The 15,066-nt window shown below is 34.7% G+C and overlaps 1 protein-coding gene across 12 annotated transcripts in view; it reads left to right on the forward strand.

The window, feature by feature from the left end:
* MAPK8 (mitogen-activated protein kinase 8) overlaps positions 1–15,066 on the forward strand; it is a 103,691-nt gene that overhangs the window by 61,076 nt on the left and 27,549 nt on the right. For 11 of the 12 annotated variants that reach the window (XM_032311961.1, XM_032311955.1, XM_032311956.1 and 8 more), the window contains 4 exons: positions 2,177–2,347; positions 6,266–6,395; positions 12,743–12,801; positions 12,891–13,029. In XM_032311961.1, the coding sequence (XP_032167852.1) occupies positions 2,226–2,347; positions 6,266–6,395; positions 12,743–12,801; positions 12,891–13,029 (450 nt within the window). In that variant the 5' untranslated portion in view covers positions 2,177–2,225. Of the gene's footprint in view, positions 1–2,176; positions 2,348–6,265; positions 6,396–12,742; positions 12,802–12,890; positions 13,030–15,066 lie in introns of those variants that run through there. The other variant, XM_032311965.1, reaches the window with a different exon arrangement.

Consider the following 15,066-nt stretch of genomic DNA (forward strand, 5'->3'; position numbering starts at 1 on the left):
CTAGACTTCTGTTTATGTACCATGGGTACTCCTGCTCCTAGCCCATTCTGTGCTGGGAAGAGAGAGAAGCCTTTCCTTGCTATTATGGAGGTTCTGTGCTCTGCCTCTGACCATATGTGCACATTACTAAAGACCATTATTACTGTCTCCGGGCCCTGGGCAGACCAAGTTTCCAGGATCAATATGTAGAATATTTGATGAGGGGCCTTACACCCAACATTTCCCTCTCTTCCCAAGTCTTTTCACTTTTCTTTCTCCCTCTTTCCCTACAGTGGTAGACAGGAGGGAATTCAGATTACATTAGGAAATTGTTCTGGGTACCCAATTACCTGTATTTGATCATCCTATGAGCATATCTAAATGTTTAAATCATTACCAAACATTTTCTGTAAGCTTCTGGTCTTTCCTCTTAGGCACAATTAATGACATTTGTCATTTCAGCACTTCTCTCTGGAGTGTTACATAACTAGTTTAGTTACTGATTTTTGGAAATAGTTCTCTGGCCCCTCTTCAATGTGTCCAAATCATTTATCTGACTTCTCAATTGCTTTCAATTTACTTACCTTCTCTTTTAAAGCTTACACTGTTTGGACTTTTTTGTTTAGTTTCATCACATCTGAGAATCCTCATTAATTTTAATTTTATCTCTTATCTGGATTAGTAGAATATCCAAATTAGTACAGTAGTTTACTAGTTTTTCCTCTTCCAGCTTTTGTTCCCCTCCTCTTGCAATATAATCTCCTAGCAGCAGCTAGGATACTGGTCAAGGTACTCTCACTCTTCACTTCCCAGTGCCTTCCGTCCTACTCTTAAGAATTCAACTGTGTTAAAATCCAGTTCATGAGCTTCTGTGTAATCTGGCCTTAGGGCCCAATATAGTGTCTGACACAGGTTAGGCATTTAGTATTTGTTAAATTGATTCTTTGCATTGTAAGTCTTGTCAGGATTTTGTTTTTGTTAGCATTGTCTTAAAACCATACAAATACACACAACACACAAACACAGTAATACTTTAGACCTAATTGGTTTATTATCAGATATGTGGAGGATTTTGGAATAGAGCACTTTCATCTAATGAGAATGGATAATCAGTTTGTAAATAAATGCAACTCAAATAGGTGGAAAAAGACTTCCTTGGCTTGTAGTTGGGCATGTGGTAAAGAGCTGTGGTCAGAACTTAGGTCATGCTTTTGAGGCCCCACACAATTCAAAACAGTATTATTTTATTTCACATCCTAATATACTAAATGCTTTTCTCTATATATTTTTCTTATATTTTCTTATTTTTAACTTTATTTTATATCTTCTTATTTTATCTTATATTTTCTACCCTTCTTCTTATTCTTTCAACCATTATAACCTCACATCTGCACGACACTTAATTGTTGGAAATCAGGGGGTCTGTTATGGTGACAGCACTATGCTGCTCTGTATTTGTTACGTAGGGATCATACATGCTAACCAGCTTACTAGCCTGCAGTTGGTTGTTTCTTCCATGTCACACTAAATGAGATTGTGAATTATTTTTTAATTAAGGTTTATCAGTTTCTCACAAAAATTAAGGTTTCCATATTTTATAATAAATACATAAAAAGGACTGGTTTTAAATTTTAAGCTATGGAAGTGACCTTAAAAGCATGTTTAGTTTAATTATTTGGTTTTTTCATTTTACAGTTTTCCAATAAATTAAGACACATATGCATATTAATACTAGTGACCTATAGTAGAGAAGCTGTTAACCCTTACAAACATTTTGTTGTAACTATCAGTCATCTCCTTAAGTATAACAGAGGCTAACCAAGCTCTGTGGTATTTTTTTCTAATTGTGGTTTGGTTTTTTTTTAACCATTATTTTTCTGTGTGTGTTTATGTGTGTGTATGTTTATGTTATGTTAGTCACCATAAAGTACATCGATTTTGATGTAGTGTTCCATGATTCATTGTTTGCATATAATACCTAGTGCTCCTTGCTATACTTGCCCTCCTTAATACCAATCACCAGGCGAACCCATCCTCCCACTCCCCTCCCCTCTAAAACCTTCAGTTTGTTTTAATGAAGCAGCTCTTTTAATATGGTATAGCAATCTGTGTTACTATCAGTGAAGAGGGTAAGGACTTGAATTTTAAGATTAAATAAATTCGTTTTGTTAACATCACATTTTGTTCCATTTTGCAGCTTCTCGGTGAATATTTGGATGAAGCCATTAAATTAATTGTTTGCCATCATGAGCAGAAGCAAGCGTGACAGCAATTTTTATAGTGTAGAGATTGGAGATTCTACATTTACAGTCTTGAAACGATATCAGAATTTAAAACCTATAGGCTCAGGAGCTCAAGGAATAGTATGGTAAGTTTTTACTTCCAAAAATTAGGCAAAGAATCACTAACTGCCATCTTTTCTTATATATACCTTGTTAAATATTTAACTTGCCTCAAGAAATTAAAATAAAACTATGAAGTTTAAATTAAAGCTGTAACATGGCAAACTTTTTTATTCTTGGGTTGGTGGTCTTTATTATTCATTAAATGCAACTTTATAAATCAGCACTGCCATCTTTTAAGTATAAAGTATGATTAAATACTTGGTCAAAAGCCATGTAAAGACAAATACCCATATCAGGAAACAAGAAGTGGCATGCTTGTCAATTCCATATATACATCTATTCCCATAGCTAGTTGTTTAATAAGAAGCTTCACTTAATCCTCACTTTCATACTATAATGGAACTCTGGAATTTCAAAAATCTTATTTTGCACTGGGGAATGAAGTGAATTAATATCATCTCATTGTATGTGTTTCAAAACTCATATGTATCTTTAAAATTGATTTATTGGCTAATTTCTATGAAAGGCCTAAGGTTTATAGATCAACATGATTCTTTTTTTTGTTGTTTTTTTTAGATTTATTTGTTTTAGAGAAAGAGCACACATGGGGGTGGGGAGCAAGGGGGTGCAGAGGGTTAGAATCTCAGGCTCACTTACAGATGAGCACAAGCCCAATGCAGCCTGATTTCATGACCCCTGAGATCATGACCTGAGCTTACAAAGTCGGACACTCAACTGACTAAGCCACCCAGGTGCCCCAACATAATTCTTTATAAAATGAAGGGTAGAACACTTTTTGGGACAGTTCTGCTAATGATTTTAGGTCACTAAGTTAGCATAATAAGCTAATGATTGGGGGAATTCTAAGCCTCACTCCAACGTAATTGTATATTACTCTTTTTGAACCAGATACATTTCAGAGTATAAAAGAAGTCAGAAGTGTTTATGACCCTGCACGTCTCCCAGGTTCTAGAAAAACTCTTGCACATGTACATAAAGAGACATACATAGGGTTGTTTTTTGCAACACCATTTATAATAGCAAAAATTTGTAACAGCAGCAAGTCTATCCATGAGAATAAAAAATTGTGATATCGTCATATAGTGAAATACTATACAACATTTAAAATGAACTAGGTTTCAACAGGGACAATCTCAGAAATGAAGTGTTGACTTTAAAAGGAAAATGCCGAATATATGCGCATTATTGTACCATTTATATACAGTTTTAAAATATGCAAAATAGGACCATAAATTTATGGATGCCTACATAGGTAGGAAAGTACAAAAATCATTAATAAACACCAAAGTCAGAATAATGCTTACCTCTGAAAATAGAGACAAGGGAGGGGACTTTACCTGTGATAATATATTACTTTTTAAAAAATTCAGCCCTTGGGGCACCTGGGTGGCTCAGTCAGTTAAGTTCCAATTCTTGATCTCATTCCAGGTCTTGATCTCAGGGTCCTGAGTTTGAGTCCCATGTTGGGCTCCATGCTGGGTATAGAGCCTACTTTAAAAAAAAAAAATAGGAATTATGGTAAAATACTAAAATCTAACAGATTTCTCTAATGGGAACAGTAGCATTTATTCTCTTTCTTTACTCTTGAAGTAATTTATAATACCAGAAATTTCAGAATTTGGGTAATTTTATAAAGTATTATTGGCTGGTTGGTTGTCATTTTAACCAACCACATTTATCAAACCACAAATTAAATTTAAAGAAAATAGTGTGCTACAGTCAATACAGGAAGGATTCTGAAAGCCAGCTCATGGTTCAGATTCTAGCTTTATGATGTATTTGTGACTCATAGGAAATTAACACTTCTAATCCAGTTTTCTCACCAAATTTACATGGTAGTTGTAAGGAATGTAGTAGTGTTTATAAGCTTCTTAATAGTGTTTAAAATGTTTTTTGTTGGGTCCCTGGGTGGCTCAGTTGGTTAAGCCTCTGCCTTCAGCTCAGATTGTGATCTTCGATCCTATTGGGCTCCCTGCTCAGTGGAGAGTCTGCTTCACCCTCTCCCTCTGCCCCGCCCCATGCTCGTGCACATACACACACATGCACATGCTCTCTCTCAAATAAATTTTAAAAAAAATTAAAATGTGCTTTCTGGGGGCACTTGGGTGGCACAGTGGTTAAGTATCTGACTCTGTTTCAGCTCAGGTTGTGATCTCCAGGTCATAAATTTGAGCCCCACATGGGGTTCCACACTCTATGTGGAGTCAGCTTAAATTTCTCTTTCCCTCTGCCCCTTCCCACTGTGTGCTTTCCCTCTCTCTCTCTTTCTCACTCTCTCTCTAAAATAAGTAAATCTTTAAAAAAAATTTTTTTTAAACTCACTCTGTTACCATCAGAATCAATTGAAGAACTTGAATTTTTTTTAAAGGTATTATTTTGGGCCCATTGATAAATAGTAAGATTCATAGGGGCCTGGTTGAGATCTCTAGTTTGTGCACATTTAAGTATCAACAATTAGAAATCTAACTCCAAATCTAAATACAAAGTAGTGCAGCCTACTCAGATTCTTTAGAGTTTGAAATATTACTTTGATTTAACAGAATAAAATTTTAATAGGAATGAATTTAATGCTTACAAATAAAACATACTTGATCTGAAACAGTCAAAACTTCTATTTTTTTATGACCCTTAATGTTTGTTTGTTTTTAAATTGGAGAGAACATATCTGTAAATATGACATTTTCTAACTTAAGGTTATAATATTTATGTCTGTTTTGCTATATGTGTCTGTTTTGTATATGCCATGTGTGTATGTATGTGTGTATATATACACACATACACTATAGTTAAGGCATATATATTATGTGTAGATGTGTCCATTTATGCCAGAGAACCAATGTCTTAATATATATTTCTTCACTACGTTTGATATAGCGAGATAGCTAGAGAACAAACTCAAGTTTTCAGTTAGATGAGAGAATAATTTTAATTAGCAGTGTGTAAACTTTCCAAATACCACATAAACAGAAGTCCTACAGTATTTTAGGTAGTCAAGTATGAAAAGTAATAACCTCATGTCTTTGTCTTTTGGTCTCAGCTTTGCTTTTAACTTTCTGATTAAACCTTGGGCAATTTAACCTCTAGGTGTGGTGAATTCAAATGATTTTTAAAGTCTCTTTCAATCATAATATTCTATAATTTTAAGATAGTTCTCCTTATTTGTGCTTTACTTTCTCTGCTCTGTCATTTGCAAAACATGCTTTTTAGTCACCATCACATGGTAGGAGATAGGAAGAGTAATGAGGATGGTGTTATGTCACAGAATTATAGGTTTTTCATTAACAGTTACAAAGCAGCTTCCAATGTCCTGAGATCTGGCATTTATATTTGTAAACTTGATTTTTTAATTCTTCCTTTAAAACAAATCTTAAGTGCTTTTTATATTGTAAAATAACCTTTTAGATACCTTTATATGTGTATTCTTTTCTCTTTCTGCATTCATTTTGTTGTGTCCATGGAAGATGTAAGTCATCTACTTATGTAGAATTCTTCAGCAAGTATTTGGGTAGAATTTTTGACCATATGTATTCTTTAATCCTGTCTTTCCTTGAGGTAGGTACAGGGTGAAGGATTCCCTTAGGCTTGAAGCTATCTATTGGACCTGAATACTCATTAAAAATTTGTGCATTGAGTGCCCATTGTATGCTAGGTTGACCTTGGAGGACACCCAGTGAACAAGCACTGTGTCTGTCTTCACAGTCCATTGAATATATTAGCATTTTAAGAAACAGTTAACAATGCTATACATTGTTGGAATATGCTGTAATAGGTATAGAAGAAACATGTTGAAAATCAAAGATTGGAAATTGATACAGTTGCATTTTATCTTTGGAGAAAGTAAGGAATCTGCATGAATGTTTCATAAATTCAGTTTTACACATTTTAAAGGTTTTTTGTTGGTTTTGAATTTCTTGTTACAGTGCAGCTTATGATGCCATTCTTGAAAGAAATGTTGCAATCAAGAAGCTAAGCCGGCCATTTCAGAACCAGACTCATGCTAAACGGGCTTACAGAGAGCTAGTTCTTATGAAATGTGTTAATCACAAAAATGTAAGTGAACATTTTAGAAAATTTCTTAAGTATAGATGAAATCAAGATTTGTTCATGAATACATAACAAAAACTTTAAAAAATATATTAGGTGCTTTAAATTCTTCTGGATTGAAACATTATTTAAAAAGGGGGTATATCTACACTGTAAATTTTTTTCTCAAATTATATCACAAGAAGACAGCTTCTGAAATTTAGATTGTATAGTTTTCTGACATTTAATTTGCACAGGGGGTTTTAAAAGAAGTAGGTGTTTTAGAACTTTATTTAGGCTTGATCTCATTTTCTACTTTTTGTTTTCTGTCAGGCTGACATTTCAGAAAACTCCAGCCTTAGCACAGAGATGAAATTGCTCCCATTTTACTTTGACAGTGGAATTTTATTCAATAATATTAGATACAAAGTTCAAATCATTTCTCCCTACCCTACTCACAATTTTTAAAGTGATACTGATACTCACTGGTCACTTTAGGTTGAAGATAGTCTGTAATTTTATAAAGCAATTTAGCAGAAACTTCAAAAAATATTTAAATGAAATTAGGGAAATATCCTTAATTCCTTTTCCCTAATGATTATAATGACTTAAACATATAACTTTCATTTTGAGAAGACATAGTTACACTTTTTTAAACTTAATTAAGTATGCTTTTATGATTATTTTAATGGAGTGATCTCTCTCAGCTGAGAAGAAATAAACTAGGAGTATATACAAGGGAGAGTTTTATGAAGTACTAAACCAAAAGCATCTGACTGGAGAGGTCTTACAGTATTTGTTCAAAGGAGTTTGTAAAATAAAATAAGCTCAGTACTTTCTGATTGCAGATAACACAGTTTACAACATTTTGAGAGCTAACTGTGCAAGCCTGTATGTGCTGGAGTTACTAGATTAGTCACTGAAGGGGAAAATTCATGGAAGTTAAGGATGAGGCTTCTTATTCGGGATAACGTATAGTGTTATTATGAAGACAAATACATAATGAAATATCATATAAGGCAGTGGAAGTTGGTCAAATTGTGGTAGATGGAAAATAAGTGCTAAGATTTCAGGAGAGAGAAGATTGCATGAGCTTTCATGAAATGGGAAAGCTTTGAGAAAACATGGCTTTAGACTAATTCTTTAAAATGGGGTAAAAATTGGATTGTTGAAGGAAAATGGCCTCCCAGAGAGAAAGAACAGCATTTAAAAAGAGGTATAGATTAAAGTCAGTGATAGGGAACAGGTCGTGTTAGCCATTCTTGTTCTAGATGGGAGCCAGCCATGTTGCTTGTCAGGGTTTTTCTGGTGGCCTTCTGCCCTCAGATAGAGCTAGCTGCTCATGCCCACTTGTAGTCTGTTTCATGGTGATGATGGTGGTGATATTGCTTAGTTTTGCATTGGGTACATGGCCAATGACTTCTATTTCTTGAGCTTCGGTGACTGCAAAAAAAACTTGGTTCCATCAACTAGATGGAGGGCATGGAAAGCATGTTTCACATAGTTAACCCTTTGATGGGGGATGTCAGGGTCCACACAAGCAGTACCCTTGACACCTATAAGAGTACTGATATAGAGTAGATGTTCAAAACATATTTGTTCAGAGAATGAATATAAAACTAAATATAGTTGACCCGTAAACAATGTGGGAGTTAGGAATGTCAACCCCCTGTGCAGTTGAAATCTGCATATAACTTTGACAACCCCAAACTTAACAACTGATAGCTTACTATTGACTGGAAGCCTTACTGATAACATAAGTAGTTGATTAACACATATTTTGTATATTATATGTGTTCTTAAAGTAAGCTAGATGAAAAATGTTAACTAAAATCATAAGGAAAATTCTCGCACAGTACTGTACTATATTTACCCAAAAAAGTCCATGTATAAGTGAACCTACACAGTTTGAACCCATGTTGTTCAAGGGTCAGCAATATAGAGAAACCAGAAATAATAATGGAATTTTTATACTCCTAATGGATAGACATTTTTGTAATGTTTTGCCTTTTCAACAGTTTCATGTTCCACACAGATAATCTCTTTGCTGGTCTAAACATCTCTGTTTTTTCCCACCTCTTTTTTTTTTTAATTGTGGTAAAATAATATAAATATGATATAAATATATATAATGTATTATATATATAACATAAAATTCACTATTCTTAGCCATTTTAAGCATATACTTCAGTGGTACTAGATACATTCAAATCATTGTGCATTTCCTACTATTTTCATAGATACTTTTGAGTTTGTCTTTCAACTTGGTCACATATCTCCAAACATACTTTGGTATGCCACCTAGCACACAGTACTTCCATGTCTGATTGAATTCTCCAAGATAACTAAGGCATGTTATCTCCTCTTAACCATGGACATTATAATCCTGTTTAGAAATCAGGTCACCATTTTTTTTTTTTAAGGTTTTATTTATTTATTTGACAGAGAGGAATCACAAGTAGATGGAGAGGCAGATAGAGAGAGAGAGAGAGGGAAGCAGGCTCCCTGCTGAGCAGAGAGCCCGATGCGGGACTCGATCCCAGGACCCTGAGATCATGACCTGAGCCGAAGGCAGCGGCTTAACCCACTGAGCCACCCAGGCGCCCCCAGGTCACCATTTGATTCACATTGTCTTAGCAAGTTATTCTTTGTCACAGGCCTGCTAATAGATCACATCTTTACTGTCTTTTACTAAGATTTTATTTTTAAATAAGCTCCACACCTGACTTGGGGCTTGAACTTATAACTTCAAAATCAGGAGTCACATGCTGTACTGACTGAGCAAGCCAGGTGCCCCCCATCTTTTACTTTTTGTCTTTTGGTTTTGGAAGTTAAGTATAGTACTTCCTATTCCTCCCTAGAATTTCACATGTGAAATCTGATTTCTTTTCCCAGACTGTTGGGTATTGCTTTTTCCTTTGTTCTGACTTTTCACTTGCTAGTTTCACATCCCAGTTTTGCTCAGGATGCCTTCATAATTGCTGGATTAGTTCATTAGTGACCCTTGGGTATACCACAAAAATGACATGTGTAACTATAAAAATTACCCATCACTCCTGAATTCTGCATCTTATTCACATGGATATTATGATGCCTTTTTGAGGTCTTCATATACTTATCTGGTCATGTTTCTGATCTACTGCTGCTATTCTTTGTTGTCATCGTCGTTTTATTCACAGAAGGAAGTACAGTTTGTCAGTGAATTTTTACTATTTCTCTGAGTCCTAATAAGTGTTACTTCTCTCAAAGTACTTATATATCAACCACTTAATCAGTCCTTGAATTTTGTTTGACTGTCCAGTCATTGATTGATATAATTTCCTTTACTTTCCTTTTTGAAAAGTAAGACAGGTGTCTTAATTTTTTATTTTATAATTGCTTTATTGAGATGCAATTCACATACTGTACAGTTTATTCATTTAATATGTACAATTCAATGGTTTTTAGTATATTCACTGGTATATGTGACTTTCCATATTTCTGGAACATTTTCATCACCTCTGAAAAACTCCATATTGTTTAGCTCTTATTTTCCTATCTCCCACCCCTCTTAGCTCTAAGCAACCACTAATCTCTTGTCTTTATATGCTCTTCATCTTTAACACTTCTCTTCTACTATAGGATTTCTCAGATATGAAGAGTTTTACTATTTCTCTGAGTCTCTAGATGTGCATTCCTCTATCTAGGAGTCTGGAATTAATTCATTTAGAGTAGCAGGATGCATTTTTATTATCACTCTCCCTATCTTAAACAAATTTGTTTGACCTTTTCTGATCTGGAAATTATTTTTCTGAGTTTATTCACTGACCAAATATTTGAATACCTTCTATAAGCAAAGCTTTATGCTTAGATGAATGACATAGATTCTGTCCCATGAAGTTGGTCTAGAAAAACTTTCCTATCCCTAATTGTCAACAAATGTTTTAAAAATGTGTGTCAGGTATCTCCCTATGGTGCCAGGGCTGAAAAAGTGAATAATTCTTTCTAACAAAGATCCTGGTGTGATAAGGATGAGGCTTGAAAATGAGACTACACAACACTGTGTTAAATGCCATGATAACATGTAAGATATTGTGGGGACTAAGTAAAGAAAATATTCAGCAACCTGTCAAGGACTAGAGGTTGTCAGACTACATAATCAATTTTGAAGGTAACTGGATTCAGTAGGTAAATTTGACAAGGACAGGGAGGAGTATGTTTAAGGCATTGAAAATTTTTAAAGGTAACATTGTTTAAACTTATTTAGGATGGCTAAAGTATCAAGTTTAATAGAGAGTTTAACAGGAGATGAACTGGATTGATGTTCTGTCCTGGAAGGAAGGCTTTGAATGTATTGCAAGGGAGTTTTGGATTTTTTTTTTTTTTCTGGTATTAAGTTTTTGAAGAGGTCAGTAATATGATCTGGTTTGTTTTTTGTTTTTGTTTTGTTACCATATTGTAAGCAATACAATGGAAACCATTGTTTAAGGTTTCCTTAATGTTTAAGGAACCTTAATGTTAGAAGTAATTATAGTATGAACAATCTAGATGAGATGTTAAAATCCTCTATCTATATGGGAAGAAGAGGTTAAAGTTCAGCTGACAGGAGAATGGGATAGTATTCTTTTCAACATTTATTATGGTGCAAATATTGAAAAAGTAAAAAATCACCGTGAGCCTTCTCTTTTACTAAACCTTCTCTTATAAAAGAGGAGGCACTCTGGAAAAGTAAAGGGTTTGGATAGGAATGATAATGAGTTCAATTTTATATTTTTGAGATTTTCATGTGAAGTGGCAATATATAGGCAATATATATTTGAGACTTACAAACTAAGCAAGGACTTTTTTTTTTTTTAAGATTTTATTTATTTATTTGACAGACAGAGATCAGAAGTAGGCAGAGAGGCAGGATAGAGAAAGAGAGAGGAAGCAGGCTCCCCACCGAGCAGAGAGCCCTATGCAGGGCTCGATCCCAGGACCCTGAGACCATGACCTGAGCCTAAAGCAGAGGCTTTAACTCACTGAGCCACCCAGGCGCCCCAGGACTTTTTTTTTTTTAAGATTTTTTTTTATTATTATTTATTTATTTGACAGAGAGAAATCACAAGTAGATGGAGAGGCAGGCAGAGAGAGAGAGAGAGGGAAGCAGGCTCCCTGCTGAGCAGAGAGCCCGATGCGGGACTCGATCCCAGGACCCTGAGATCATGACCTGAGCCGAAGGCAGCAGCTTAACCCACTGAGCCACCCAGGCGCCCCCTTTTTTTTTTTTTTAATGAAGATTTTGATTTATCTACCTGACAGAGATCACAAGTAGGCAGAGAAGCAGGCAGAGAGGGAGGAAGGGAAGCAGGCTCCCTGGCAAGCAGAGAGCCCTATGCGGGGCTCGGTCCCAGGACCCCGGGATCATGACCCGAGCCGAAGGCAGAGGCCTAACTCACTGAGCCACCCAGGTGCCCCTAAGCAAGAACTTTTAATGTATATTTGGAAATTATCCACATAGAGATGTTTAGGCAAAAACAAACAACAAAAAAAAAACCAACAGCAACATATATTGCCTATGTAATATAGGTAATAAGGTACAGGTAGAGGAAAGAAAAGGATTAGAAAGACAGAATGGTGGGAAAGAGGGCATGTCTCTGGATGAACCAGTGAATAGTTTGGGAATGAAGGAAACTGGGAATGTTCAGTACTATGAAAAACTGAGGGTGTTACAGGGAGGGTTGAGATTATATACAGGTATTAAATTAGATAAGAGCTGGTAGAAGATACTTAAAAATTTGCTTACAAATTTTATAGAGAATTGTATAATATAGATCCTTGATAATTGAGTATTCATAAATGGAATGGGTATGTGGAGCTCTTCTGTTGATAGTTTTGTGTGTGTGTGTGTTTTTTAAGAGCATTTTTAGGTTCACAGCAAAAAGGAGAGGAAGGTGCAGAGATCTCCCATATACCCCCTGCCCCCACACATGCATAGCCTCCCTCATTATCTGTACCCCCCCCCCCACCAGACTGGTACTTTCATTATAATCACTCGATGCATCCTTATTATTCAGAGTCAATAGTTTACATTAGGGTTCACTCTTGATGTGTTATACATTCTTTGGGTGTGGACCTATGTGTAATGACATAATATCTACTATTATAGTACCATACAGAGTATTTTCACCTCCCTAAAGATCCTGTGTGCTTTGGTTCCCTCCCTGCCCCCAATTCCTGGACATAAAGTTTTAATATGTAAAATAAGAGAGAGTACATGGGCTTAGAACATAAGGTTTCAAAATTTTTATACTGACGATGGGTTTTTTTTAACCCATGTATTTGCTGTTCCTAAATGAAAGTATTATTAGTAGTAGTGCTGTCTAATTTTTTTGTCTCTTTGCTTTTTACCACAGATAATTGGCCTTTTGAATGTTTTCACACCACAGAAATCCCTAGAAGAATTTCAAGATGTGTAAGTGTGATAATTAAAATTTTATGTTTATACATTATTCTTAGACTGTTGCTGTACACTTTAGCTGTCATCTTTTTTCACCCATGAAGTTACATAGTCATGGAGCTCATGGATGCAAATCTTTGCCAAGTGATTCAGATGGAACTAGATCATGAGAGAATGTCCTACCTTCTCTATCAGATGCTGTGTGGAATCAAGCACCTTCACTCTGCTGGAATTATTCATCGGGTTAGTAGAAAAAACTATAATCATATTCTTTTTTTAAATTATTGAGGTGAAATTCACCTAACATAAAATTAACCATCTTAAAGGGTTCAATTCATTGACATTTACTATATCCACGATATTGTTCATCTATCACCGATAGAAAATTTCAAAATATTTTCATTGCCCCCAGAATCCTCATACCCATTAAGCAATCAGTCCCCATCTCTCTCTCCCTAGCCCTTGGCCTCATCCCAGTTGGCTTTCTGTGTCTGTGGATTTATCTCTTCTGGATATTTCATATAAATGGAATCATATGTAACCTTTTGTGTTTAGTTTCTTTAACTTAGCATAATGTTGCCAGTCTCATTCATATTGTAGCATGTATCGATAGTTCATTCCTTTTTATGACTGAATGATATAATAATATATATATGTACTGCATTTTGTTTATCCATTCATCCACTGATAGACATTTGCATTATTTCTACCTTTTAGCTTTTGTGGATAGTGCTGCTGTAATATTCATATACAAGTATTTGTCTGAGTTCCTGTTTTCAATTCTTTTGAGTATCTTCCCAGGATTGGGGCCCATGGTAATTATATATTTAACTTTTAGAACAACTACCAAACTGTACTCAACAGTGGCTATACCGTTTTGCATTCCCCATAGCAATGTGTGAAGGTTCTGATTTCTCCAGATCTTTGCCAATACTTGCTGGCTTTTATTCTAACCATCCTAGTGAGTACAAAGTGGTATCTCCTTGTGATTTGCATTTCCCTAATGACTAAAGATGTTGAATGCTTTCATATGCTCGTTGGTCATTTGTATATCTTTTTGGGAGAAGTGTCTGTTCAAGACCTTTGGCCATTTTTTAAAATTGGGTTGTTTTGTCTTTTCATTTTTGTGTTATAGAAATTCTTTATATATTATATATGTAAGTTCTTTATATATTATATATATACATATATATAAGTTGAATTATAGAAACTTTATATATTGTATAAGTATAATATATATAAGATACTATACCCTGATCAGATACATGATTTGTAAATATTTTCTCTCATTTTGTATATTGTCTTTTCACTTTCTTGATATCCTTTGTTGCACAAAAGTTCTTAGTTTTCATGAAATTCAAGTATCAGAATTATGTGGGACTGCTGTAAGAACACAGACATAGACTGGTGAAATAGAGAACTTATAAGAGTCCAGAAATAAAATCACCTACGTATGTAATTTTCAACAAGGGTGTCAAAGACCATTCAATTGGGAAAAAATAAGTATCTTTAATAAGTGGGGTAGGACAATTGGATTTTCACAAAGGAATGAATTTAGATCCTTCCTTCACACCATACACAAAAATTAACTTAGAATGGGTCAATGACCTAAACATAAAAGCTAAAGCTATAAAACTCTTAAAAAAATATATAAGGGTAAACCTTAATGACTTGACAATAAATTCTTACAAATAATACCAAAAGCACAATCAATGAAAGAAAAAAATAGATAAAGTGATACTGTAGCCATCTAGTAAGTTTTGAAAAATGGGAAAGTGTGAACCCTCCAACTTTATTCTTCTTTTTAAACATTGTTTTGACTATTCAGGGCTCCTTGTGACTCATGTGGATTTGAGTATCAGCTTTTCCATTTCTGCAAAAAGGCCACTGGAATTTAATAAAGATTTCATTTATTGACTCTGTAGATTGCTTGGGTTGTTTTGTCTTCTTAACCTATATTTAGTATTCCAATTCACGGACACCCATGAATGTCTTTCTATTTACTTACATTGTATTAGTTTTCTTGAGCCACCATAACAAAATAACACAGACTTATTAGCAGCTTAAACACAGTTATGAAATTGTACTCTGAGCTTGCTTTTTCTGTATTCCCTAAATTTTTGTGTATTGTGTTTTCATTTTCATTCATCTCAAAGTATTTTCTCGTTTTCCTTATGAATTGTTCTTTGTCCCTTTGGTTGTTTGAGTATGTTGTTTAATTTCCACAAATTTGTGAATTTTCCAGTATTCCTTATTTCTTGATTTCTAGCTTCATTCCAT

This window comes from Mustela erminea, chromosome 14 (assembly GCF_009829155.1).
Source record: "Mustela erminea isolate mMusErm1 chromosome 14, mMusErm1.Pri, whole genome shotgun sequence".
Classification (NCBI taxonomy): domain Eukaryota; kingdom Metazoa; phylum Chordata; class Mammalia; order Carnivora; family Mustelidae; genus Mustela; species Mustela erminea.